The sequence below is a fragment of the Bos grunniens genome, chromosome 19 (assembly GCF_055505025.1).
Source record: "Bos grunniens cultivar Pamir isolate PY7600 chromosome 19, Bosgru_T2T1.0, whole genome shotgun sequence".
Lineage (NCBI taxonomy): Eukaryota > Metazoa > Chordata > Mammalia > Artiodactyla > Bovidae > Bos > Bos grunniens.
In genome coordinates this window covers 12,090,519-12,116,821 of record NC_141183.1, presented here as the reverse complement: position 1 = coordinate 12,116,821, position 26,303 = coordinate 12,090,519, and the positions used below count along the sequence as shown (strand labels likewise).

Sequence of the window (26,303 nt, the reverse complement as noted above, 5' to 3'; positions counted from 1 at the left end):
GTTGGGGGGTGGGGGGATCAAGGCCGGTCGGTCTCCTGGGGTTGGGGGCAGGGATGCTACCTGTTTGCCAACGGCCTTGGTTTTCACCTTGCCCGCCTTCCGGCCCCTCCCCAGGATGGCCTTGGCGTTGCGGGGCGACAGGGCGATGGACAGGGCCCCGTTCTTCCGCTGTCGGAGGAGAGGGGTGAGGTGAGGGTGGTACACACCTCCTTGCCCCCAGTGTGCCCGTGGAGTGACACAGACAGACCCCGAGTATGAGTCCCAGGGTGTGACTTGGTGTAGCAAGTAGAGGAGAGTGGGGTGAGGGTCCCCAAAGGCTTTCCACATCCAGCACCCACCGCCGAGCCCAGGACCCTGGGGCGCCCGCCGGCCCTCACCCGCAGCCCCGGCTGGAGCACCGTGCTCTTGCGCGTGGCTCTCTTGAGGCGCTCGCTGGCCAGCCTGCTGCCCTCCTCGTGGCAGGTGAAGGCCCGGGCGGGGCCGCAGAGGGCTTCCCTGCCAGGCGCAGCCCCCGGCTCTGCCCGCAGGCCACCCTTGGCCTTGGGCCTCTTCTTGCCGGGCCCACCTGGGGGCCTGCGTCCCGGGGCCCGCTCCAGCTTGCTGCCCACCTTGGTCTTCACTGTCCTCCGCTTGACCTTGACCTCACTCTCGGGGCTGGACAGGCGGCAGGCCCCTGGGGAGGGGGGGAGAGCAGGCGTCGCAGGAGCCCCAGCTGCCTTCCAGGGCCCCTACCGGCCCGGCCTGCCCCAGTCCACCCCGGCCCCCTGGGTACCTAGCAAGCTCTGCCTCTCCTTCTTCTTCTTGGCCTTCTGGTTGGCCTCCATCTTGACCACGGAGGAGGGCGAGGGCCCCAGCACAGCCATGCGGGCCCCAGCGTGTAGCACCAACCCGGGCTCCTTGGGGGGTTCTTCTGTCTCCAGCAGACCATCACAGTTTTCACTGTCCGAGCCGCTGTCTGTGGGGAGGTGGATGGTCCAGGTGACTTGGCATCCAGAGCAGCGCCATTTTGGGGTACGGCTAGGGGAGTGGATGGTTCATGTGTGCGGATGTGTCGGGGGCCGAGTAGATTCCGTCACTGTCCCATGGGGGCTGCTTTGGGGCAGACACCTGGGCCAGGTGTCCAGGTGAGGGTGTTTGGACCAGGAAGGAGAAGGGATGGCCTCTCTGACCTCCCTCTCTCTGTCTCAATCTCCCTTTCTTACGTCCTGGACAGTGGGGCACCCACCTTGCAGGGCTGAGGGTCCGCATCCCCGGGGGCAGCCCCTTTCCCTCCCTCGTCCTCCTGCCAGATGCCCTCTGGCTTCCTGCTTCCTCTTCCTTCCCTTTGTTCTTTCCCAGGCGGGACCTGGAGGAGGGGGCAGGGGCTGGCAGAGAGGAAGGATCTATTTTTCCAGGCCCCTGTCTCTGAACATGTGTGTCTGCTGGGGGCCAGATAACCTCTCCAGGTCACCCGGCGGGACACGGCAGGAAGGCCGGCTGGAGCAGGCAGAAGGGCTATTTTTAACCCCTCCTTCCAGGATGCATCCAGCTGTCTGCTTCCTCCCCATGGCCCCCTGCATGGGGGTGGGACACAGAGAATCCATCCTAGGCCAGCAAGAGGGTCTCCCTGGGTCCGGCACACTCCAAGAGCTCCTGACCACCCCCTGCCCCAGCCCCTAGTGAGCGCGGAGGTCCTGGTCGCACTGCTTGGACCAACAACTTGCCTGCCTCACGAGCTGCGGCCACCGCCGGCTGGGCTGGGAACTTAGGTGCCTCCCTGCCGCCAATGCCACCATCCGGCTGTGGGTGCCGGGCCGCCCCAGATGCCTTGGCATTCTTGGCTCGTGACAGCTTCTTCCGGATGCGACCCCCTGGAGTGGCCTCCTTCCGCCGGAAGGGGCTGAGGCCAGTGGGCAGCCCCTTGCTCTTGACCTTCGGCTTCATCTGGGCCACCTTGTGGGCCACAGCAGATGCCAGGTCGCCCTGACTGCTGCTCTTCTTGCACCGAACCTTCTCCTGTGAACAGGCAGGTGGAGGCTGCAGTCACTGGGGACCCCGACCCTGAGCCATGGGCCTGCAACCTCCGGCCACCCTTCTACCAGTGGTAGGTAGGCTTGAGAGGTGGCCTGGCCCTCTCAAAATGACTGAGAGGGCTCTGGCCTCCCAGGCATAGGGCCCGCCCAGTGGAGTCTAAACTTGGGCCTGTCTATCCCCCATTTCACAGCCTCTCCAGGCGCCCAACCTACTCAGGTTTGGGGAGGGAGGCCAAGGACCCAAGTGCCTGTCCTGGAGACAGGGACCAGCCTCCTGCTAGGGGAGGGTCAGGCAAGGTGACAACAGGCTCAGACCCTCCTCTCGCCTGTCCCTCCCAGGACCCTATAATAGGAGTGGGGTAGGATGTATCCACTGCACTGAGAAGGAACGGGGGGCCTGGCACCCGGGGGCAGCCCGTCCCAAGGGAGGAACAGCTGTCCTTGGCCCAGCCTCTACACCAGGTACGCAGCAGGTATGCACCGTCCACCTGTGACCAGGGCAGCGTGTCCTGTGACCCACGACACCCACGCGCTCTTTCCCTCTCGCTGGAGCGAGCAGAGGAGGCGGGTGTCGTGGAGCACAACCAGCTCCTCTCATACCTTCAGGAGCCCGCCTCTGTGTGAGGCGTACGAAGCTCGCTGGGCTTCATCTGCTCATCCGAGCAAAGGGACTCCAGCTGGGTGGTGGCTAGGGGTGCGGCGGGGCGGGCGTGTTCAGCCTGGGGCTGGCCTTCTGCCTGCCCCCTGTCCTGTTTGTCTGACGTCCTGCACCTGGTCCAAGGGGAAGGCTGCAGCGGGGACTCACCACAGACGCGGGCTGCAGACCCACGTAGGTGCCCTTCTCCAGCCGGCCTCGCTTCTTCGAAGGCTCATCATCGCCGCCCCGCAGCTCAGCACACAGCAGGCTCAGGCTAGACCGCACTGCCCTGGGAGCACGGGGGCGGAGGTCACACCTGGGCACCTGGGCCTCGTGCCCATGACAGGCCCTGGGGTGGCAGCCAGGGCAGGGTGTGCGGTGCAGCTCTAAGGCTGAAGACCCACTTCTCCCTGTGAGGGCCCTGCCTCTTTCCTGGCCAAGGCTGTGTCCCTGGGCCAGGCTCCTCCAAGCACCCAGAACTGCTGGGGCGGGGGGAGCCAAGCCAGTGCTGAGCCCCTGGGGCACCTGCTACCCAGTCGGCCCCCTCTGCCCGCTGCTCAGGGGCCACGGCCCTGCAGCCAGCTGGGCCACTGTGTGACCTGGCCTGTGGCCTCCTGGGCTGTAGCCTCAGTCTTTCTACCTGGAAAGTGGGGGTGCCTTTCACTGTGCCTTTTTACAAGGTAGGGGTGGGATCATGCCGGTCCCCGGCCTGGCCCTTAAAGAGTCCAAAGGCCAGCAGCTACTGCAATTAGGAAAAAAGAGGGAGTGAGGAAAGTCTGCTGAGAATGGGGTCCACATGAGGCATCTCTACCACGGTCAGGAAAAGGATGGGGGGGCAGTGGCCAGAGAAACTCGTGCCCAGGCTCTGCCTCCTAGCCCCTGGGACTCCCACTGCTGGGCTCAGACCCCTCAGAACTTTGTCCCTGCCTTCAATTCCTGGTCTCAAAGGAGGGACTCTGAATCTCCCCCAACCCGGCTCCCGAGCCCTGGGAGCTGCTGACTCTGAGCCTGGTTCCCTGTGTCCCACAGGTATAAGGCTGAGAGCTCTGCTCTGTCCTTGGCCAAACAGGGGCTGGGGGCTGGGCCTCTCACCTGCCCTCTCCCTCCCCACATAGCATTAATGAAAATGAGTCCCAGATGGAGGCCGAGGGCCCTGACCCAGCCCTGGCCTTGTGTGGCCAGAAGTCAACTTTTACCTTCCTGCCCGGAGAGGCCAGCCAGGAAGCCGGCCCGCAGCCACGCGTGGCCCCCGGGCGTTGGCCCTCCCACTTCCTGCCTGGGCCCAACTGTCGGCAGCTACTGCAGGGTAGGGGCCCAGAAGAGGGATGGAAAGTGGAGAGGAGCCCAAGATGGGGAGAGGTGGGAGGGAACCCCAGTCCTTAGGAAGGGAGGGCCCTGGCTTTGGTTTCCTTCCCCCGCCAACCAGGGCCTGCTTTCTCAGGTCAGAGGGGAAAGTGGCCAGACGCAAGCACCAGGACCTGGCTTCCAGGCTCGGGCTGGCGCTTGGTGCCAGGTGGGTCTGAGACAAGTGTGGGGCAGCCTTGACAAGAGGATCCCTGACAGGGCCCCCTGCCAGGCCCTGGCCTTAGCCAGCAGCCCCCACAGTTCTGGCTAGTCCTCAAAGGGAGCCCCCTGGAGCCCCCTCCGGGTGACACCTGGGCAGGGTGGAGGGACAGCGCCGGGAGGCTCCCCCCAGCCATATGGTGCGTCCCCTCCCCCGCCCGCAGCCGAGGCGAATTCCCCTCCCTGTAACCTTCTCGGCATTTGCTAATGTTTTGTGACATAAAGCCCTGAGATTAATTTTTTGCCTCTGTCTTAATTGAAGGAACCATTTAGTGCCGATTTAACTATTATTACCAAATCATCAGGATTGATGCAGTGCGCACACGCCGCGCCAATCGTGTTTGGAGGAACTCGAGGATTTATGCAAATGGGCCTGCCGGGAGAGGCAATTTGTAGCCGAGAAGGACAATTATACCAGGCCCGGGAGTGCGCCAACGACTGCGCCGGGCGGGTAATGGATAATAACCGCGTGCCGGCAGCCGTGCGCAGCACCGCAGCGTGACCAACGACTCTATACGGTGCAGATAAAGAGGCTTTTACGCAACGCCGCCTCGCACTCGTGGGACCGGGCGGGGGCTGGGGCCAGGCAGGGGGTATGCCACCGCCCTGGCCACGGCCAGGTGCGTGGGGCTGGTGTGGCCACGTGCCAGGCCCAGGGGGTGGGGCTTGTATGAACTGAGCTCAGGACCCTGGACACCGCCGCACTCACCACCACGGCTGGCCTGGGGTTCTGGGTCTTCAGGAGAAGCTGTGAGGGGGGCTCTTGCGGCCCCGGGAGCCAGAGAGGAGCCCAGCCCCACCTGGGCCAGCCCAGCCTCATTGAGTAACCTCAGCCCTAGGCACCCCACGGGACCCCTGCACCCAGGACTCACTTGACTTTCTTGCTGTCACTGGGGCGCAGGGCAGGCAGCAAACTGGAGTATTTGCGCTTCCGTGGCCGGCCAGGCCCTCGCCTGGCAGGGCTCCTCGAGCTCTCGTCTCTCCTGGGGACCGCAGGAAGGGTGGTCAGAGGTTGATGCCCTTCCTGGCTCCCTAACAAGTGTCCAGCAGAGGTCACCGCCCTTGGGGGTATGGTGGGAGCCAGCTGTCCCAAGACTGGGCCTGGGGAGCCTGGCCGCCCGTGGAGGGCATGGCTGAGCCAGGGTCCTACCATCCCTGCTTCCCAGTTCCAGCCGTCCTGTACACACCAGTCACGTAAGCTGCCACCACTGCCATGACAAATTTGGAATTTCCTCTGCCCCTCCAAGCCCAATCCTGCCCTGGCCCCTCTCTACCCTCACCCTTTGCCCCACTACCCAAGGACAAGCCTCTGTCCTGCACAAGCCTCTGCTGCGTAATTCTTCCACCCCACACTGTACCGCACCTTGGATTCTCTACTGGGTGACTGCCTCATGGTTCCACTGTCTCTGGAGACCTTCCCAGGCCCCCCGCCTTCTGGCCCCTGCTCAGCCCATCACACACAGGTTTACCCCCGGCCACAAGGCGATGGCCCTGGGCTGGGCCGTGCCCACCTCTGCCCTGAACTGGCAGCGTCTCCACAAGCCACACTCCCACCCTCTCCACCCCACTGCCAGCCTGGGCCATACTCATGGTCGTGCCTGCGCTGCAGCCGGGCCAGCTCCCGCTGCTTCTCCTTGTAGCGCCTTTGCAGCTCCGCCAGCTGCACGCGCATCTCCACCTCCTGTGTGTCCAGCCGATCGATGGCAGCCTTCAGTGGGCACACCTAGTGGGCAGGGGCACAGGGGCCTGTGAGCCCAGCTAGGGGACCACGATGGGGTGTGCGGGCAGCCAGCCTGGGCACTCGAGGCCCCGCCCACCGTCACGGCAGTGGGCAATGGGGGCGACCAGGGACCCCTACCACTCACAGGCTTGGTCTTGGGGGTCCAGGTGTCCTTGCGCCGCAGGATCTGCATGCGGGGGGTGAGGGTGGGAGCCCTGCAGGGGTCAGCAGTGGGGGGCTGGGCCGAGGAGGCGGGGCTGTCCAGGTTAGCGGCTTCGACCAGGGACCAGGCTGAGGCCAGAGTGGCCAGGCGCTGCAGGTTGAAGGCCAGCACCTCCTCCTCCTCTGCAGGGGACAGGAGGGTCAGTGTGATGACAGCAGGCCACACACTGTCCCTCAAAGAGTCTCTTGACGTCACCTTGCGTCTCAGCGCAGCCCAGGCTGCCCCTCACCCCCAGCCTGCATCATGCTCCCACCCCATACCACCACCTCACCCATAGGCTGTCCGGCTCCCTGAGACACGCAGGCCAAGGACAAGGGTGAGGCGGCCGGGAACAATGAGACGGTCCCTGGTCAGACACCTAGCCCTCGCTTCAGCTCTGGGTGAGGGAGATGTCACCCTCGGCTACCGCGGGCCAGGCCAGTTGGAATGGCACAAGTCCTCAGGACAGTGACCAAACGATTTCGTTAAGGCATAGGGCTCATTGCGCTTCTAACAGCAACTGCCTTGCATTTTTGCTTTCTTCCAGATTCATGAAAACGTGGAGTGTCACAGCCCTGGTGGGTGGGGAGGGACAGCCCAGTGTGGGGTCACAGCCCGGCCAGTGGAGGGCAGTATCCATTCATGAGACAGGCCTGGAGTGAAGACTGGGGTCTGAATACAACCATGGGGAGGGGCTGGGGGCAGAGACGGGGGTGGGGGTAGGGCACACGCAGGTGGGCAGATCCTATGAGCAACAGCTGGGGAGGGACCGGCCAGGATGAGCCCTATGGGGTCAGATAGTGTCCCTAGGGCTAGAGGTGTATAGTGGTTAGTCGTGACGTCTAGAACACACAGCCAGTTCTGCCCCTGAAGAAGACCTGAGAGCCCAAACACCCCAGTGCTAATGAGCACACCTACACCCTGAACGTGGCTTCTAATATCCTCTGAAGAAAGGCATCAGCCTTCTTGGGGACATTGCCCAAGAGGGTTTGGGTATGAGCTGGGAACACAGGATGTGCTCAGAGAACGATCCAGCTGAAGGGGCCAAACCTGAGACAATTCAATCACCAGATTAAATGGTGACAGTGACACATTATAATAGATTGAAGTGAATAAATATCCGCAAGTTACACTGATATAAATAATGAGTGAATCCAACGTTTGAAAAGGAACGCGATATCACATCATTTCAAAGACACTTCCCACTGAATAACTACAATAGAGGAGGTGCCCGGTCAAAGCCTTGATGGAGCCATCAGGGTGACCCAGTCTCAGTGATAGGACAAAGCACAGGAGGACACCGGAAGTTCAACCCTCTGGATGCAGTGCTGGGCCAAGGCCAGAGGTGGGGTGCTGGGTCAAAGGTGCCCTGGGAAGACAGTGGAGGGGCTGCGGGAGCTTTCTTCTCCTACCTCAGGCTGGGGCACTGGTATCTGCAAATTCCACTTCAGCTAAAAGTTCCACAGGGTCTCCCTGTCCCTTGAGGTCACTGTAACTGCTAGGAAGCCTCCCTGTTCCTCCCTGCCTCTCACTTACTCCTCAGGCTAAGCCTGCTAAGATGGCAAAGTTTTGCAGGTGAGCTCTGGGGGGGGGCAGGTATGGGGGGCTCAAGGAGATGGCAGGGGTGCTGGTGGTGCTGGGCTCTTCTCTGGGCTCCAAACGAGACCTTGCCTTGCTCTCCAGTTCAGGGAGCTGCCTGGGCAGACAACAATAGTCCTACCTGCCAAGCCTCCAGGTCTACACCCCGTGTCCCAGGAGGGATGTGGGGCTGGGCTCTCCAGGCAGGTTGAGGCTCCACAGGTACAGAAAAGGCCCAAGACTTGGGTTTCCTCCCAACCAGCCAGGCTGGTAGAGGCTCTTGGGGCCAGGAGCAGGTGGGAGGAGGGAGTGTAGCAGATCAAAAGGGATCAAAAGGGATCAAAATGGGGGGGTCTCAGCTCATCATGTAAACTGGGCGGGTCACTCAGGAAAGAAGGGGCAACCATACTCTGGGACGGGGCCTGGGCTTCACAAAATCCCTGGGTAGATGGGAAGCGCAGTGGGCACCATGGCCCCTGGTGGCCACTCCAAGTGCAGAGTGGGGCATTCTGGGCGCCTCGGGGATGGGCCCCTGCAGGCAGGCCTAAAAATCCATGGTCAGACAAGCGAATGGCCAGAGGTGTCCGACTTCCTCAACCTCAGGACTCTGTCTGGGGCCTGAGTTCCTGTCCCAGCTGGAATGGAGGTCTGTGGGCTGGGCAGCCTGCCCACTGAGCTCCCTGGACTTGAGCCCAGATGGGGGATAAGCCAGGGTCCTGGGCTAAGTCCTACTGGTGGGGGCAGTGAGGGTTCTGGAGGCCCACGCTGTTGAGAGTGGAGCTGGTTCCAGCGTGGGAGCGAACGGCCTGGGGCCCGGCTATGGAGCCGGGGGCCACGTCACCTTTCTCAGCCTGGTTGCCACCTCACTCACTTCTCAGGGGTCCCCGTCTGGGCTTTCAGCAGCTCTCCCCAGCCTGGGATGTACTTCAAGGGGATGTACTCAAGGACAAGAGGGCGAGAGGCCCTGCCGACCCTCTGGGATCTTTTCCCTCCCTCTCCCCTCCGCATCCCAGCCTGTTCCCAGGATGTTCTTCTCCCATCTTCTCCTGTGAGTCCTGCCTTTTGCTCCGAAAACAAGCTGATTTCCTAATTAATTTCAGGCAAGGCAGTCACTGAGCTTGTAGGGAACAGCTCCAGAGCAGAGAGGCTGTGCAGACCGGCCAATTAACTGGGACAGTGGGAAGGGGCGGGCCTGGGAGCGGCAGAAGGGGAGGGTGAAGTCCCGAGGGCTCTAAGAAGGGAGGGTGGGGGGCTTGGGAGAAACAAGAGGGGAGAGTGGGGGCTTGCAGGTTCCAGAAGGGGAAGGTGGGGTGGAGACCCAGCAGTGGCGGCAGGGCCTGGCCTGGACTGGCAGCTGCAACGCCCACAATGGGACACACGTGGTCTACACGTGAGCTTTCATTCAATGAATGGGCACAAGTCCAGCAGGCATTCACAGGCACAGACCGGGTGGCCATACACATGGTGCTTGGCATCGGCTCAGTGCACCCTCACGCCAGCCACACTCACAAGGTGACTTGGGCAGGAGAGCCCCCTGCCCAGGGCCACCCCACCCCACCTTTCCAGGGGTCATGACCAGCAAGGGCTCACTGGCTCACTCTCCTCACCAGGACAGTGGTGGCCCCTCTGGTCAGACAGCAGGAGGAGTGACACAGAGGCCTTCGGGGAAATTAACAAGAACTTTCGCTTATCTCCACGCAGCACAAGAGGTGCTGGCGGCTGGCTGTGGGCTGTGAGAGCTTCATTATGGTGAGAAGACGGGCAGCCCAGCTGAGGATGTTGTTGGGTTCTTTCTATAAATGTCGACTGGGTACAGTGCCTGGCTGGGGGTGCTTCCCCTTGCCCTCCCTGGGGTTCCAGCTGGGAGAGCCTGGGGGGAGTCTCGGGGGGGGAACCTAAGGGCTAGAGAGGCCTAAGCAGAGGCCTGACCCTTGGGTGGGATGCAGGGAGCCCAGGAGCAACTTGCCCAGCAGGTCAGTTCTGGGGGCCTGGTGAGGCTTAGGGGGCCTCACCTCCCCAGGGCCCCTACTCCCAGGGCCTGGGAGGCGAGGGTCACTGTGTCTTTAGCTGGACCCCATGCAGGTATCAGGTTCGGGAGCTGCAGAACCCAAGGTGGAGATAGCTTGCAGAGAGAGCGCCATCTCTCCTTCCCTTTCCTGGCTGTGAGATCATCGTAAGTGACCTGGGCCCCCCACCCCCCGACCTGTGGGCCTTGGCATCCTTGTGCATAAAATGGGGACAACCTTGAGCACACCCCCTGCCCCCCAGGGCATCGTGAGAATCCCAGGGGTCTTCCTGACACCACCATCGGGGCCACAGGCCTGGCCCTGAGGCCCTGCCCCCACGGCCCAACCTGCAGGTGGGGCTGGACGTGATGCTGGAGGTGTGGGCGCACCTGCCTGGTTTCCTGACCCGGGGACACACTGTGGGGACAACTGAGTGGGGCTGAAGGTTGACCCTGAGTCTGTGCCTGAGGGTCCAGCTCCTGGGGCTCTGGAGGGATAGGGCTCACCTTGCAGGGCTGGCTCAGTCCTCTGCTGCTGGATCTCCAGGTCGGCCAGCTCGCTGAGCAGGGCAATTCCATGAATCCCTGAGCTACGGGGCAGGGGAGCTGTTCTGGGTGGCCCAGGGACAGCGAGGGGCGGAGGGTCCAGTGGGCCGATGCCAGGCAGGTCCCCCAGGTTGATGGTGGCTGCCACCAGAGCGTCCAGCCCGGGCAGCTCCCTGGGCAGCTGGCTGTTGTCAGGAGTTGAACCCCAGTCCTGCTCCTCTTCCTCCTCTTCTAGCTCGGCTTCCTCGAACTCGGCCACCTCCTCCGCCTCTGCCTCTGTAGGGGCTTGCTGTTTGCCCGGCTCGGCCTGATCCAGGGCGCCCAGGCTCCTCGCCGGCTGCTCCGCGGCCTGGGGACCGGCCCCCAACGAGGGCCCCAGCTCTCCCTCCTCCCGCCCCTCCTCCGTGGTCCTTGCCTCTTGGGCCCCTCCTCCCTGAGTAGAATCAGCCTGGCCAGAGGCCTCAGGGCCCCCTCCCTCGAGGAGAGCCCCGCACCGCAGTTCTTGCAGCCCCTCCAATGGACTGGGGTCTGCTGCCTTCCCCGGGGGTCCCCGCTCGGCAGGGTGGGGCATGGTGGCAAGGTCCTGGGTGGCCTCCCTGGTCCCTGAGGGCAGCCCAGGCTCCTCCAGTTTCTGGGGGCTGCGGAGGCAGAGCTCCCCAGGCGGGAACGTCCTGGCCAGCTCAGGCTGGGGCCCCAGGGGGGCGGTTTGCATAGTTTTGGGGTCCGAGAGGTCAGATGAGTGCACGCTGCGGGGCAGGGAGAAGCCCGAGCTGGCCGCCGCGGGGCACGTGTATCCGGGAGGCAGGTCTGCAAGAGAGGAGTGCGGTCAGGAGAGCAGCTGGGGACAAGGGTGGCCTCCAACGCCCCGGTTCCACTGGTGGGGAGGGTCCCCAGCCAACCCTCTGCCTGTGAAACGTGCCAGGCAGGAATGGGGACACGGTGTGTTGAAAGGGGCAGAAGAAGAGCACCGGGGGCAGGAGGGGCGATTTCCCAGGCCCCCCTCCTCGATCAGGATGGTTGTGAGCTCCCCAGTTCCTGCCGCAGCCTTGGCGGGATGGGGGGATTCCTGGGGGGGTCCCTAGAGGCCACCTCTGGCATGTGTGGTGTGGCTAACCAGAAAAGGGGGGATTTTAAAACAAGATACTTGAATCAGAGTTTTCCCTGAACCAGAACGAGCTGGCAGCCTGTCGGAGGCATTACGCCCCATTAACTACAATAAAAAAAAAGAAAGCAAAAAAGTCTAAAACACACACACACACACACACACACACACACACAACCACCTCGGCTGGCTCAGCCTCCTTATTGTGGAACTGGGACGGGTTTTATGTTTGCCACATGGGCTTCCACTGTAAACTCTTAGCCTAATTCAGACAGAATCAAATAGCTGTGGGGAGTTGGCGGGCAGTGGGCGGGAGGGCAGTTGCAGAGGCCGGGCTGGGCCTGGACCCTTCACCACAGGCTGCTGCTCCTTGCCTTGGGCCCAAGCCGTGGCATTTCGGGCCCCCACAGTGAGAATGAGCTCCATGTTGCCCAGCTTCATGGCTGCTGCCCCGTGGTCCTGCCACCATCCCCAGCAGGCCAGGCGCTTTCTCATCCTTGAGGCTCCAGTGCAGGCTGCCTGGGCCTGACCTTCACCCTGCCCCATCTGCCAGGGGCAGGGACCCTAAGTGCTTTCCCTATGGGTCCCTCAGAAGGACACGGAGAGGGAGGAAGGGAAAGAGCAGGGGGACAGGCCACCTTGTCCCAGGCCCCATCAGGGGGACAGGGAAGGTGAGGCCAGCCCTGCAGGGGCCAAGCCAGGTAGCCTGGTCCCCACTCAGCTCAGCCCACCAGGCAGGTGACAGGCCTGAGTGGAGGGGGGCAGGCCAAGGCCAGCCTAGTGCGCCCGCGCTCACCTGGTTCCAACGTGTTGAGGTCGGCTCTGGGGCGCTGGCCCTCCCCACTCTTGTCTTCGGTGCCGGGCAGCTTGGAGCCTAGCCCAGGGCTGCCAGTGGGGCAGACGGATAAAGTGCACGGGGCGCTAGGATGTGGTGGTGGTGTAGGGCAGCTGGCAGGGGGGGGCTTCGGGGCGGGAGAGTGGCAGCAGGGTGACAGCTTGGCAGGGCCTGCGGTGGCGGGTGAGGGGGTGCCCTTGGCCGTGGGGGTTAAGGCAACTGGCTTGTGGGTGGACTTCAAGGCCTTCTCCTGTGCGGGCTCCTCCAGCTCCAGGTGGTGGTCCTCAGGCTTCTGCTGTTGGGGTGGGGCAGAGGCTCAGCCCAGCCGGGGTCCCCAGTGCTCAGGGCATTGTGGTGCAGGGCAGAGGCGGGGGCGGGGTGGGCAGTGGGGACTCCTGGACTGGACCAGGTTGAAGCACAGAGGGAGCCGGTGGTGCCCTGGATCCTGGCTGGGCATGGCCAGGGGGTGGGTACCTGGAATTGGCTGGCCCGCTGCAGCTCCAGCGCCTGAGTGGCCCGCTGCTGCTGCTGCTGCTGTTGTTGCTGCTGCAGGGCATACAGCTCCTGTTGCCGCAGGAACTGGGACCGCGAGTAGACGGGGAGCTGGCCCGGGTGCTGCATGTGGGAGGCGGGGCCCCGACCCCCGTACATGGGGGGCCACAGAGAAGCCTGGTCCATGACATCAGCTGTAGGCAGGGCCAGAAGAGTGGTCAGCTTCGGTGGAGACAGGATGACCGGGCCACATCCCAGCCACCGAGCGGGCCTCCTCCAGCCCTCGCTTCTCACCTCACACCTGTCTCTCGGACACTGGCTGGGTGCCTGCCTCGCTGCCCGTTCCCCAGCACCCAAGGGGGCTGCTCCCTTCCTCATACCCACTTCTGATCCCCCCCAAAACATGCAAATAGCCTGGCCCGAGAGGCCCTTACCAAGCGCATGGGGGGCCGTGTGGGGTGTGGGCTCAGAGGGCAGGATGACTAGTTGTGTGGGGGTTTCCTGGGAGAGGGGGAAGACGGGGGGCATGGAGCCGGGCACGGATGCAGGGAAGCCGGGGGCCAGATTCTGGTGCAGGGCAGGGTGCCCAAGGCCTGTGGAGACACGACACTGAGGTCAGACAGAGCAGAGCGGGAAACAGGGCCCTGGGCCGGCACTGACCACCACGCCCACCAGGATTCTTGTCCTGCCCCGTGCCCTACCTGCCCTCAGACACTGACCGTAGGAATGTCCTCCCATCCACAAGGAGGGGCTGCGGGTGCGGGGCAGCCAGGGAGGGTGGGCAGGGTGGGGATGGGGGGCCGGGTCCCCGGCCAGCTGGCTGCTCTGCAGGGAGGATCCCCCGGTGATCATGAGATGGGGGGCCAGGTCCCCGGGACAGCCGCCTGATGGGTGGATCCGGGCGAATTCCACAAGGTCCTTGTTGTCCCTGTCCATCATGGGGGTGGGTTAAGGCTCCGCACAACCAGCCACCCCAGCCCAGCTCTTCCACCCCACCCTGTGGGGTCACGCTCAGTACCAGCACTGGTCCCCTAGCCAAGGGGAAGTTAGCAGAACTCCCTTCAAAGTGGGCAGAAACCCCAGCAAAGCCTGGGGGTGGGTGCACAGCTGTGCCCGGAGACAAGTCACAAAACCTGACATTGTGGCCACTTAATCCCATGTGGCACCACTGGGCACCCCCAGGGCCGTCGCCCAGTCCCCAGCCCAAAGGTGCAGCCTGATTCTTACTGCAGCAGCAGTTCACGGCCGGCGAGCCCCAGGCGGTCCTCACACAGGCGGGCCCTCTCCTCCTCGGCCTCCAGGTCCAGCGGGTGGGTGGAGCGGGGCCCACCGCCAGCTGCACGGGTGGGAGATGGCAGAAGGGGTGAGGATTGGGTCGGCTGGGGAGCCACAGCTAAAGCAAGCAGGAACCCCACTTCGAGCCAGGAGACTGATGAACTGAGGGGGTCTCCTGCCCTGTGAGCCTCACGGGAAAGATGCAGGGCAGGTCAGCTCAGCCCTGGGGAAAACTGCAGATGTGGGGAGGTGATGGGCGTGAAAGCCTGGGGTCTAGCCCTGGGAGCCCTAGGTGAGTGGACTGGGGCAAGTCAGTGACACCCCCACCCCCTGCCTCCCTCTCCGTGGAGGGTCCGTACCTTTGAAGGTGGGGGCTGCCCGGCCCTGCCGCCCTGTGTTGGCACCGTAGGCTGACTCCGACCGGCTCACCGTGTCCTTCTGCCTGGCCAAGGCTACCGCAATGCCCACGGGCGGCTGCCGCACCTCCCCATCACTGTGGGTGGCATCATGCTCCCGGCTTCGGGCACAGTCGGGCCTTTCCACCTCGCCCGGGGCCTGGCCTGCACCCTTGGAGGCTGGGAACTTCCCGTCCTGCTGGGCACAGCTGGCCTTCAGGCCCCCGAGGCCCACGAAGGGCGCCTTCTGGCCAATGACCAGAGCTTGGTTGCTGTACTTGAGCAGGTTCTTCATGGCCGAGACCTCGTCGGGCGGGGTGGGCAGGTCCTGTGGCAGGAGGGCAGCCTGCTGCAGGGTGCCACCAAAGGGGTCCAGATAGGTGCCTGCCTTGCGCTCCTCGCCAATGGCCATGGTGGCCCCCTGGCCTGACTGGACATTCCACGGGGGCGGGGGCGGCCCGCCATAGCCCAGAGACGCCAGCTCCAGAGACTTGCGCTTGGCCTCAGCCCCGCTGCCCCCCGGTTCTACCTCAGGGGCCACCAAGTGCTGCTGATGCCGGATGCGAGCCACCTTCTGGGCCCCGGGGGCACCCACAGGAGTCTCCTTGCTGGCAGCCTTGTCTAAAGTGCAGCAGGCCTGGGTGACCTTCCCGCCCAGTGGGTCCTGGTGATTAGGCCGGGCGCAGTCTTGCGAGGGAGCAGGCAACTCAAAGTAGCCGCTTTTGTCCAGACCCGCTTTGGGGAGCCCGGGGAAGGGGGCCTCGGGGCCGGCACTATCCAGGTACTCCAGGCCCTTCAGTCGGGGGTTGAGGGCCGCCTCGAAGCTCCCGGACCGCCGCTCACCCTTGCCCTCGGCCTTCAGGTGGGCATAGGAGACCCCGTAAGGCGCAGCATGGTCAGGTGCGGCAGCCGCCTCCAGGTGCCGGTCCTTGCTCTCACCCACCACGGCACAGGCCTCGGCCGCCTGAAAGGGGCGGCTCTTGTCGGCCAGGTGTCCCACGGAAGGCACGAAGGTGGGCCCGCTGGCCTTCAGGTCCCGGGGGACTTTGTCCTGCAAGGGGCAGAGCCCATCCGGGCCCCCATGCAGCTGCAGGCAGGGGAAGGGGCCGGCTGCGGCCGTGCTGAGGGGAGGGGGCGGCCCTGCGGGCAGTCCGGACGGCACTGTGTACGACACGGCGTGGTGCAGCATCTGTCTCCGCTCCAGGCACTCGCTGAAGGCTGGCCCGGGCTCTGAGGGGCCCGCCGCCTCCTTGGCGCAGCGTCCAGAGGCCGGCACGCCCACACCCGGCCGCCCCAGCACGGCCCCCGCGCAGCTGGCCAGCGCAGACCGGCCCAGCTCGCCGTCGAGCACCTTGGTGTTGAGAAGGCAGGAGGCCAGGTGCTTGGGGCGGCCTTCACAAGCTCCCCGGGCCATGCTGCCCTCCTTGCAATGAGAGTCCCCTGGCATGGGCAGCACCAGCTTGTGCCGCCCCCGGGCGACGTCCTCCTCCGCTGCCGGCCGCTCCTTGCCCTCCACCGCCTTGCCGGCTTTCTCTTTGCCCATGAGGAAGCGGTCAAACTCCTTGGTGCCCTTCTGCAGGTGGCTGGCCTCGCCCCGGTCACGGCTGCAGGAGCCGATGGGGTGGCCAGGGGCAGCCCGGGCCACACTGGGGAAGTTGTGGTTGGCGGGCAGGAGCGTGGGCTGGGGGGGCAGGTTGCGCAGGTAGAAGTTATCTGCGTGCCAAGAGAGCTGAGGTCAACAGGAAGCCCAAGGCAGGGGCCAGAGGGCTTAGTGCCCCCAAGACACTGCTCCAGGTGCCTCCCCACCATCACCGGCTGACCCTGACCCACTGGCACTTTCCGGGGAAGGTTTATAACTGTCGAAAACATGTTAACATAAACATCACCACTTTAGCCATTTTAAAGCTTGCCATTCAGTGGCTACTGTGCTCATGGTGTGCAACCTTCGGCCCTATCCATTTCCGGAATTTTTCATCGTCCCAATCTGAAGCTCTCTGTCCCCGTTCAATACCGACTCCCCATGCCCCAGAGGTTCTGACTTACGTTCACCCCTAGGAGATGAACGCTGAAAAGAGCACAGCTCCCATGCCCAGCTGGACCCTGTGGACTAGGGGAGGAAGGGCGGGAGCGGGTGGCAGTGTGTCCTCGCTGGACTCAGCGGGGTGGAGTCTGAGGCTGCAGCATCTCCCCCAGCCCCACACGATGCTGGAGGAGTGCAAACTGATCAGGTCTTTACCAACAGCCATCAGAACCCTAAAGGCTAAGGAGGCTGTGGGCTTATAGTTGTATGCTTAGTCGCTCAGTCGTGTCTGACTCTTTCGACCCCATGGACTGTAGCCCACCAGGCTCCTCTGTCCGTGGGATTTTCCCAGGCAAGAATACTGGAGTGGGTTTCCATTTCTTTCTCCAGGGGCTTATAGTTGGGGGATGGCTAAAAGTGGACAGCATGTGCTATGATGTGGCCACTACACAGCTCAGGATGCCCAGCCACACGGGGAGTTATCTGAGGCAGGCCCCTGAAAGCAGGATAGCACACTGTGGACAGCAAAATGGATGGCCTTTAGTAGCCCCCTGTAAGTGCCAAGATACCCCCGCCCAGGAGGAAGTAAGGCCCTGGGCGGACGTGCATCTGAGAAGGGGCCAGGAGTGAAGGACCCAGCCTACCTACTTTCTGAATACTCTGAGAGGCCCCCAACCCTTCTGCACCAGGGGCTAGGGTGATCCTTTAAGGAAGGAAGAAAGGAGAATGGTCCAGACGGCCACCCCTACCTAGTCCATTCTGGGCTCTCGATGTCTCTGCAGCTCTGGCCCATCCTGCGTGAGTGGCTGGGGGGTGTTCCCCCAGCTCCCTGTATGGGGCCAGCCTGGGGCCCCCCTAACCTGGGGTGCCTTGCTCTCTACCTGGGTCCCTGGCCAGCCCTGCAGACACCCACTGCTCCCTAAGCTGGGGCTGGGTTACTGGGGACCTGGAGGGGCTGCCCCTCTCTACACCCAGCTGGGGTGGCGGATGGGCAGCCTGGATGGCCTGGAGCCTAGAGAGGGAACAAAAGAAACATTTGGAACTTGTAAAACTGTCCTCAGTCGTGTAAATTCCTTGTCAATTTCCTGCTAATTAAAGCAAGGGGGAAGAGGGTAGCCTGGGCTAAACCTAATTAGCTCAATTTCCAAAACCAAAGTGTTCTTGGGTGAGGCTCGGCCACAACACTGTGAGAGCCAAGGAGGCCGCCAGAGCTCCTGGAAGCCAGCGGCCCACACCCTGGAGGGGGTCCCTAGCTCTGGGTCGGATTTATGGGGCTGGGACCACCTGCCTGCTCTTGACAAGCGCTGTCAAAACAGCAGCACATGCGGGGGCTGATGTGGGAGGTGGAGGGACTCAGGCCACGGCCTGTGCGGGGTTCTCCTCTGGGCAAGAGCACCTGGGCTCCAACCCCGAGGAGACTGGCTCCCTGGGCATCCAGTGTCTGTCTGAACCCTTCATGGGGCCGGGGAGTGCTCCTGGCCCGTCTGCAGGCAGGGTCTCATCCACCCCGACCCAACCTGGCCAGCCCTGGGCTGGGCCAAGTGAGAGTAAGGCCTTCCACAACCTCAGCCGCCCCGTCTGGACAAAGATGCCAGGTGGGCTCCAGGACACAGACACCCCAATGTCACAGAGTGGGAGGCTGTGAGGAAACGAGGGGACGGTGGCAGGAGGGCAGGAGGACTGGCCACAGGGCCCACCCCCAACCTGCCTCATGGGGTCACCACTCTGGGGTCCCCTTCCTTCTCTGAGACCCTTCAGGACTCTCTCCTCCTTAGCTGCTGCTGCTTGAAGCCTGCCAGGTACGTTGTGGGCCCCTCCCCTGCCCCCACTCAGAGCCCCACTCTTAGGGTTCCCTGGAGCTGGATCTGTCCTTATTTACACTCTTCACCCGGGTGGCCCCTCTCCTTGAGCCAGATCAATCTTTCAACCCACCCTTCTGGCACTGACCCACACCATGAGTGTGCAATCACCCCCTGGGAAGGTGGCCCCCACCCCCCAGCCCCTCAGCATGGAAGCTGAACTCACCCCTCCCCTCTGAACTGCTCCTCTGCAGGTACACCCCTTCCTGTAGCCTGGGCCATAAATGGGGGTCATCCGGGGCCCCCTGACCCTTGTGCTCCCTCCAGGCTCCGCATGGGATCCCATGGTCCAGTTCAAGTCCAGATCACTTGTCATCTAAACACGGTAAGCAACCCCAGCCTCCTGGGCTTCACCCCTGGAAGATCTTTCTAAAATGCAGATGAAGTGTCACCCCACCCAAGAAAAATCCTGGACACCAGGCATCAAGGTCTCAGGCCACCCCCTACACCTGTCTCCTCTCCAGGTGGCTACATCTCCCATGGGCTCCCTGATGGGATCTGCGCCCTGAAGGCTGGGCCTTACACACACACACGTGTGCGTGTGCATGTGGTAGGAACACACTCTTCTTACGGAATGCCCTCCTGACCCCACCAGCCCTATGATCCTATCAGCAAAGCTCCAACCTCAGCGTACCCACTCCAGCGACATCTCCTGCCAATGGGGTAGGAGTCCCTCCATCTGCTAGGGGCACACCATTGCCCCTGTCCCCTGCTGCTGCCTCCACCCCCTACCCCCCACCTCTGACCCCTCTGACCTCAAGCCCTGGTGTGGGTTGGGGCCTGGGCCTTGTGCTGTCTAGCTCGATGAGGCAAGAGGTATAGGCTTCTGGGGGGCTCCCCTACCCCCATCAGATGGTATTCTCCCCTCCACTGCCCCTGGGACCCCCCCTGAGCTGCTTGGGTGGGTCGGGGCGGAGGTGCCACAGGGTAAGGCCAGGTGCTGAGGGAGCTGGGTGCCTCTCCTTCAGGGCCGCGGTTGTTTGAGATGCTTCCACTTGGGTGATGAGAGCTCATGGAGCATGGCTGTGTTTTCAGCATGCTCCCCTGACCCCGGCATGCAACCAGCTGCTTGGCCGTGGTCCTGGGCCCTGCACTTTAAATTCTCTGGGGGCCTGAGAAGCACGCCCATCCTCTTCCAGCCCCTGTCCCTACAGTGTGGCCTGAGACCTGGAGAGAAGGGTTCATCCAGGCTGGCCACCTTCATCTGGCACCCCAGAAGCCCCCGGCCCTGCCCTCCACCCCTCCAGGATTCACTGTGTCCCAGGCCCCATGCAATCCCTCACAGACCCACGCCAGCACTTGCCTTTTTGGGTTCCATAGAAACGATGTTGCCCATAGAGAACATTGCTGTTTCCATGGTGATCCAAGTGGCTCATGGGTAGGAAGGTGGATGCCAGACTCCCCGAAAATCTGGGGTACCCTGGAGCTAGAGAAGCAAGGAGACTGTGGTAGAGGCGCCTCTGGGCCACAGGCTTGCACCTGCCCTGACCCCAGCGAGGTGAGAAGCCGGCGGGTGGCCCAGGAGTGACGCCCCGCGGAGCCCGGCGTGCAGCCCGCCGGTGGGAAATCAACCCATCAATACATCATATTAACTCTGACTCGACTAATACCATCCCTCCGGTGTGGCACAAATTGAATTGCTGATGGGCTGGGGAGAGAGGGGAGGATGGAGGAGGGAGGCTTTGATTTCTCTCCCAGCAGCACTTAGCAGTGCGCGAGCTTCAAGGCAGGCCAACAAAAGGGGCTCTGGAGAGGTATCTGGGGAGGAGGGAGATGTGGCGGTCACATGCAGTGGACAGGGAGGCCCTCACAGCTCAGGCCGAGAGGAGAGAGGCGGGGCCGGACACCACCTTGGCCTGTACCATCCATAGCTGCCAGGTAAGCAAGCCACTCTGGGCTCAGTGACCCGCACCCTGAGGCTGACTTGGTTGGGTGTGGCCAGCTTCTGCCTGGCTGGAGGCCATGGGCACCGGGCTCTCCACTGGCTGGGCCTCCTCAGTGCTCTGAGATCTGCAAAATGAGCTGGTCCCCAGCCATGACGGCATCGCCCCCAGAAGAGTTTCCTGCGTTGGTCCCCAGCCCCAGACCCTCCCTGGAGCCTCCAAGTCAGATCAAGCAGGCCCCTCTCTGTCCCTTTGAGGGGCCTGGACTGTCTTCTTGGACGGGCCCTGCCCAGCAGAGGACCACCAGCTACACCCCGGACTTCGTTCTGGCCATCTGGGACACACACCCTGCCTCCCAGAAGTGATGAAGACAGAAAGAGCGAACATTTGGCCAAGGAGGCCCCTTAGGCACTGGCACCTTGAGACCAGGCACAGCCGTGGCAGGCGTGTCTGTTGGATGCCCAGAGCCACCAGCCACCTGCAATGTGGCTCCTCACAGCTGGTCCTTCCCCACCAGGCCCAGCGGCAAGGGGGCGGGGGCGGGTGGAGGCCTGCAGCTGGGATGGCTGAGCCGGCTGGGCTGGGCTGGACAGGATGCTGTCTTGCTCCAAAATTCCTGCTTTGAGCTAATGCTCTTAACATTTTCCCCATGGAAAATGAGTCCCAGAGGAGCTTCTCCTGGGGACCCCATGGCTGTCCCAAGAGTGAATGGCTGCTGGGAACAGCTTCCCACCTGACTTCTGAGGCGCCTGGGCTGTGACAGGGAGTGGGAAGGAATCCCAGGGTCTCCCCAGGGAGCAGTGGCCACGCTGGCTCAGGGTCCCGAGGCATCGGGCCCTGAGGGGAGGGTGGCGGGTCCCAGGGCAAGTGTTCCAGCCAGGTCATAGCCGTGCCTTGATACAAGGGAGCTGTGAGCCCCATGCCTGGGGATCAGGGGTGCCAACTTCTGTCTCAGTGCATCACAACAAAGTTCAGACAAGTCTGAAGCAGGTAGCTAGCTCCATGTGACCTGCTCGTTTACTGTTTTCTAAATTCCTCTTAGGACAGAAGCCCTTTGCTGTTTCATCGGAACTCCTGTGGCAACTCATGGCCGCATGCTCCTTGGAACACATGAGACCAACACCTTTCCAGAAGGAGGGGCTCAGAGCTACAGGACAGGCCTCCAGGCCCCAGGTCCTCAGAGGCCCTGAGGCTGGCCTGCCTGGGTGCTGAGGCTGTTGAGATGGAGGGTGGAGGCTGGCTCGATCTCTGGGTGCACGGGTAAGCCCTGGAATACCTGGAGCTTGCTGTGAGTATGAGGGGCCCAGGAGCAGCCCCTTGGCAGGCCTGAGGTTGGGGAGCGGGGAGCCATGCCAGTGTGGGTCGGGCTGTGGAACCCAGCTAAGAGGTAGGGATGGACAAGGAGCATTGAGAGAATGGGAAACACATGGGCATCAAATACTCTGGGAGCCCCCAGGGTCAAGGCCCCCAGTCCAAAGGGTGCACCCTGCACCCTGGTCCTGGTGGCCCCCTCGACATAGCGACCATCCCCTAATGATGCAGGAGAATGGTCTCTGGATCAAGAGATCTGAGGTCAAGCCGTGGCACCCATTCTCAAGAGGAGCTCCCCGCAGAACGCTCCCATACCAGTCCCGTTCGGAGGTTCCCCTTGAGCACATGTGTTGCAAAAGCTCTGAGAAGTCCCTGGGCGTCTCCCCACGGAGGGGCTCACATCCCTGGGCCCGTGGGAGGACACAGGGGAGGTGCCCACTGCCCCCCAGGCCTATCCCTCTGCAGCGCCCTCCTGCCGAGGGCACGGCTGAGTCTGGGGAGCCTGGCCGCCTCGCCTGGTTTTTGAGTGGAGACACATCTGGAGCAGATGTTTCCAAGATGAAATGCAGCTCCTAGAAGACCTGACAAAAGCTGGGCGAGCCCGACAGGGGTGGGGGCGGGCCAGGGCAGGGGGGGGCAGAGGCCTGTGTGTGTAGTAGGGGGAGCGGTTAAAGCGCCACAGCTGTCCCCCTTTAATTGGCTGCTGTTAAATGTTTTACGGGGCCTCGTTTTGGTAAACAGAAGTCTGTAAATTCCTCCTTCCCAGACGCCCGTTTCCCAGGCACAGACCCCCCTGTGACCCCTCGGGAGGTCTGGGCCTCCTGCCCACCCGCCCTCGGCCTTCAGCTGGCCGAGTGGTGGGCTCCTTCCTGCCGCACCCTTCGGGGGACAGTGGGAGGGTGATGGTCATGCCTGTCCCTCCACTTCTGACCCTGAGCTGGTGGCCAGGGATCAGGGGACAGGAATCTATGGGGGCTCCTCCCCCCATCTCCAGTTTGCATAAAGTCCCACCCTCTGGGACCCCAGAAGGGGAGTTAGGACTGGGGGAGTAAGGATGGAGAGAGGGAAGAAGAAACGGAGTAGGCAAGGGCCGGAGCTGAGTGGGGTGGCCAGGGAGGGGGAGTGTGAAGAGCGGGTGGGCATCTGGGGTGGGGGGCAGAGAGGGAGGAAGGAGAAAAGTCCTCCCAGTTCAGCCACAGAAAGGACCCTTTCTTCTTCCCAACAAGACCCTACTCTCTGAATTGAAGAGGAAAATAAAAAATGATTTTTATGAATCAGAGCAGCTGTTCTGTGACCAGAAGCCAGGGCTGCTGTAGCTGGTCTGGGAAATGCCTCAGGTCCTCAAACGGGGCTTCTGCAGAGGAGAATGTGGTGGTGGTGGGCTCTGAAGAGGGCTCCGGGAGCCGAGGATGGGGGTCGGATACCCTGGAACCCAGGGCCAGAGACCCTTGACCCTGCACTCCTTCGGGGTGGCGTGGTCCAGAACCCCAGGCTCTCACACCCCCCGAGGTTGGCTACTGCGATTGCCCCAGTTGACAGGTGAGCCCACGCTGTGTCCTTGGGCCCCCGCTGCCCTCAGAGCCCTGGAAGCCCCTGCTGAGTTCTAGGGAGAAGCCCTGGGCCTCAGCCACCACCCCACTGAAATTCCCCCCATTCTGGCCCCACGCTCTGTGTTGCCAGGAGACTTAACCCCACCCTGTGACGTGAGCGTTAACAGGGTCAAAAAGGTGACACCATCAGCACCTAATGGGGTTCAGTGACATGGAGGCAGTCTCAAGCTGGGCGGGGGCAGCAGACCAGGTCCTCGGTATCCTGGGACACCCAGCCCCTGCCAGCATCCCCCGGGGCCCTTGCTGGCCACATCCAGGAAGGTCAGGGGTGTTTGTGGGGAGTGTGCTAAGTGGGCTAAGGAGGAGAGAAGCCAGCGGGCAGCCCGCCCCTGGTGGGGGCTGCCCAGAGGGCAAGGTCTGAAGATGGAAGAGTGAGAGGGAGGGTGGGGACACTTTACAGGGGAAATAAGTGAGGGGTGCCATGGGGTAGGAGAAGACAATGGCACCCCACTCCAGTACTCTTGCCTGGAAAATCCCATGGACGGAGGAGCCTGGTGGGCTGCAGTCCAGGGGGTCGCTAAGAGTCGGACACGACTGAGCGACTTCACTTTCACTTTTTACTTTCATGCACTGGAGAAGGAAATGGCAACCCACTCCAGTGTTCTTGCCTGGAGAATCCCAGGGACGGGGAGCCTGGTGGGCTGCTGTCTGTGGGGTCGCACAGAGTCGGACACGACTGAAGCGACTCAGCAGCCGCCATGGGGTAGGAGGCTCCTCTTGTCACCCCACCAGAGAAGGTGCCTGGGAGGACCCCAGGCCTGCTGCCAGGTCTCTCAGCTGGAGAGGAAAGAGGGGTAGCCCTGGCCCCCCACATGTGCCCTCCTTGCCTGGTGGGGTCAGTTCCCACCCAATCTGCACGGCACCTCACCTCTCCTGGGTTCTGCTGTAGAACTTTCCCAGCAGCCCAAGGTGCCCCACCTGCCCCCGGCCAGACCCAAAGGCTGGGGAGGCGACAATACCTCCCCGTGGTCCTTGCAGGGCCCGCCGTCCTAGGAGGGGACCGGCTCTTGTGTCTCAGAAGGCTGACTGTCTCCTGGCCAGGTCTGGGCATGGGGTGGGGTGTGGCCTGTGACCAGCCAACCAGTGAACCAGAATCCCTTGTGGGGTGAGTCAGGGGACTCCCACCACAGGGTCCCTGAGACCCCCACCCCCAGGCCCACAGAGCTCAGTGCAGACCCTGCAGGCTTAGCAAACTGCCAGCGGCCTGACACACAGGGCTCTAATCACCCCCATGCCACCAGAGTCCTGCCCCGGCTCCCTGCTGGCTTCCTGCACACCCATGAGGGCAAGGCCTTCTGCAATAGACGCCCCCCGCCCCCCATGACGCCTTGACAAAAACATGGCCACTTCCCTGGAGGCTTGAGTTGCTAGAAAGTTCTCCCCACCACGGAGCCCTGAGCTGTGGCCAGGGGCTGCCAGCAGGGTCTGACATCAAGTCCCAAGGGCAGTTCCCCACAACGTGACTGGCTGAGTCCCTAATCAATGGGGCCAAGAATCACGCTTTTATACAGCCGGCCACACTGGGGGAAAACCCGAGTTGAACCATCTCAACTGCCCATCTCATGGGTCAAGCCCACACTCCAGGGCTCAGCAGAGGATAAAAGCCCCTCTGGATAGAGCCCCCACCAGACCACTCCACCTTCGACCAGTGTCCCGCCAACCCTGACAAGTCCCATCTTTACCCATGACAATCCCCACAGACACCTAGGCAAAGAGCCCTTGTTCCTGGAGCCCCGCACACGTCTATCCCTCTGAATTCTGCCATGCCGACATTAACTGGGTGCTGGCTCTCTTCCTGTGACATCCTTTTCATTCAGGGTGTCAGTGGATTTCCACTGTGGTACACAAGACTACTGACCACCTTAATGGGCTGAAGACGGCTTTGGAAGCTGGGCCTCTCAGGGAGTGCCCAGACCTCAGCCTCTTGCAGCTGGGGGCTGGGGCTGGGGCCTAAGGCTGGCACAAGATGATTTCTGTGCCACTGTGGCCCGTTAAAGTTGGCCCAGGCACACACACTGACCCCCGGTCGCCCCAGGTTTGGGGCCTAGCTGCCTGGTCTGTTCCCAGGCTGAGTGGAGTGGCTCAGAGCCAGGGGAAGGTGCCAGGCTCCCACGGACACCTCTGGAACAAAAGCAGCAGGCAGCTAGCCCAGGAGCCAGGCGGTCATGGACAGTCCCGGGCTCCTGGCGAGTGCTGTGCAGGGAGGAGCTGGGTTCAGGCCGTACAGAGCTGAGATGCAGGCCTTAGCAGCAGCCCCTCCAGGGGAGCAGGACCTGTGGCCCGGGGAGGGCTGGGGACCAAGGCTTGCTGCAGGACTAAAGCTGGGGGAGAGACAGAGTCTCAGAGCTTGGAGCTGGGAACAAACTGGCATGACCCCCCAAACCCTCACAATACCCCACCCAACACCTCTGTCTGTCGGAGCTCGGCTGGAGAGAGCCCTGTGCTACTCCTGATCACATCCCTTGCACCCTGTCTTCCTGGGTAGATGCTCTAAGACCCCCCTACCCCATCCTGGGGTATCTAAGATACACATAGATCATAGTGCTTGGGGGATCCTGGGGGCTTGGGGCCACAGGAACAGTGCAAGCCAGCCCGACACCCAGATGTGACACTGGGCCTCTCTCCCCAGCCCTGTCAGATCCAGTGTAGCTCACACACCCCGCCGGCTGCAAACAGCAGCCCAGGAAGGTCCCCAGGCCCCCAGCATAACAGTGGACAGTTGCTACATGGGACATGCAAGGACAGAGGGGTCCCTGGAGGTTGGGACCCGGATGGGGAGGTGGGCAGAGGCAAAGCGTGGTGAGGGACCAAGGTCACAGGGAGCAGGGCAGGGGGTGGGGCAGGACTGGCCACGCAAAGCCCTGAGAAAGCTCTGGAGGGGGTCAGAGGTCCAGATGGGACAGGCCTCCCTCTGGCTACGATGAAGCTGGCAGGAGAAGGCCTGTCTGGCAGGGGAGCCCTGATCCCCCACGTCTGGATCTGGGGAGTTCGGTCCCTTCCCCTACACTGTCCCCAGATCACAGGGTGGTCAGCTGCCCCCAATGACTCAGCCCTGCCCTTTGGCACTGGCAGGACCAGGTGGGCAGGATGGGAATGCTGCCTACATGTAGGGCATCTTTACTGAGCTGGGTGGGGAGGGGAGGTGACCATCAGTGGTCCCATGCGGGCAGATTCAGAGACCATTTTGGCCACCGAGAAAACTGAGGCCAGGAGAAGGGGCTGGAGCGTCCAGCGTCCAGGGGAGAAGGACAAGGTCCA

The 26,303-nt window shown here is 62.7% G+C and overlaps 1 protein-coding gene across 5 annotated transcripts in view; it reads right to left on the bottom strand.

The window, feature by feature from the left end:
- Positions 1-26,303, bottom strand: part of BAHCC1 (BAH domain and coiled-coil containing 1) — a 56,690-nt gene that overhangs the window by 6,621 nt on the left and 23,766 nt on the right. Inside the window, exons 3-18 of one of the 5 annotated variants that reach the window (XM_086356547.1) lie at positions 19,545-19,667; positions 14,327-16,075; positions 13,920-14,028; positions 13,394-13,620; positions 13,127-13,285; positions 12,675-12,886; positions 12,162-12,495; positions 10,225-11,070; positions 6,078-6,277; positions 5,799-5,935; positions 5,085-5,195; positions 2,818-2,938; positions 1,700-1,995; positions 773-951; positions 378-673; positions 61-168 (exon numbers count right to left, since the gene is read on the bottom strand). In XM_086356547.1, the coding sequence (XP_086212673.1) occupies positions 61-168; positions 378-673; positions 773-951; positions 1,700-1,995; positions 2,818-2,938; positions 5,085-5,195; positions 5,799-5,935; positions 6,078-6,277; positions 10,225-11,070; positions 12,162-12,495; positions 12,675-12,886; positions 13,127-13,285; positions 13,394-13,620; positions 13,920-14,028; positions 14,327-16,075; positions 19,545-19,667 (5,207 nt within the window). Of the gene's footprint in view, positions 1-60; positions 169-377; positions 674-772; positions 952-1,699; positions 1,996-2,817; positions 2,939-5,084; positions 5,196-5,798; positions 5,936-6,077; positions 6,278-10,224; positions 11,071-12,161; positions 12,496-12,674; positions 12,887-13,126; positions 13,286-13,393; positions 13,621-13,919; positions 14,029-14,326; positions 16,076-18,407; positions 18,893-19,544; positions 19,668-26,303 lie in introns of those variants that run through there. The other 4 variants (XM_086356549.1, XM_086356548.1, XM_086356550.1 and 1 more) reach the window with 4 other exon arrangements.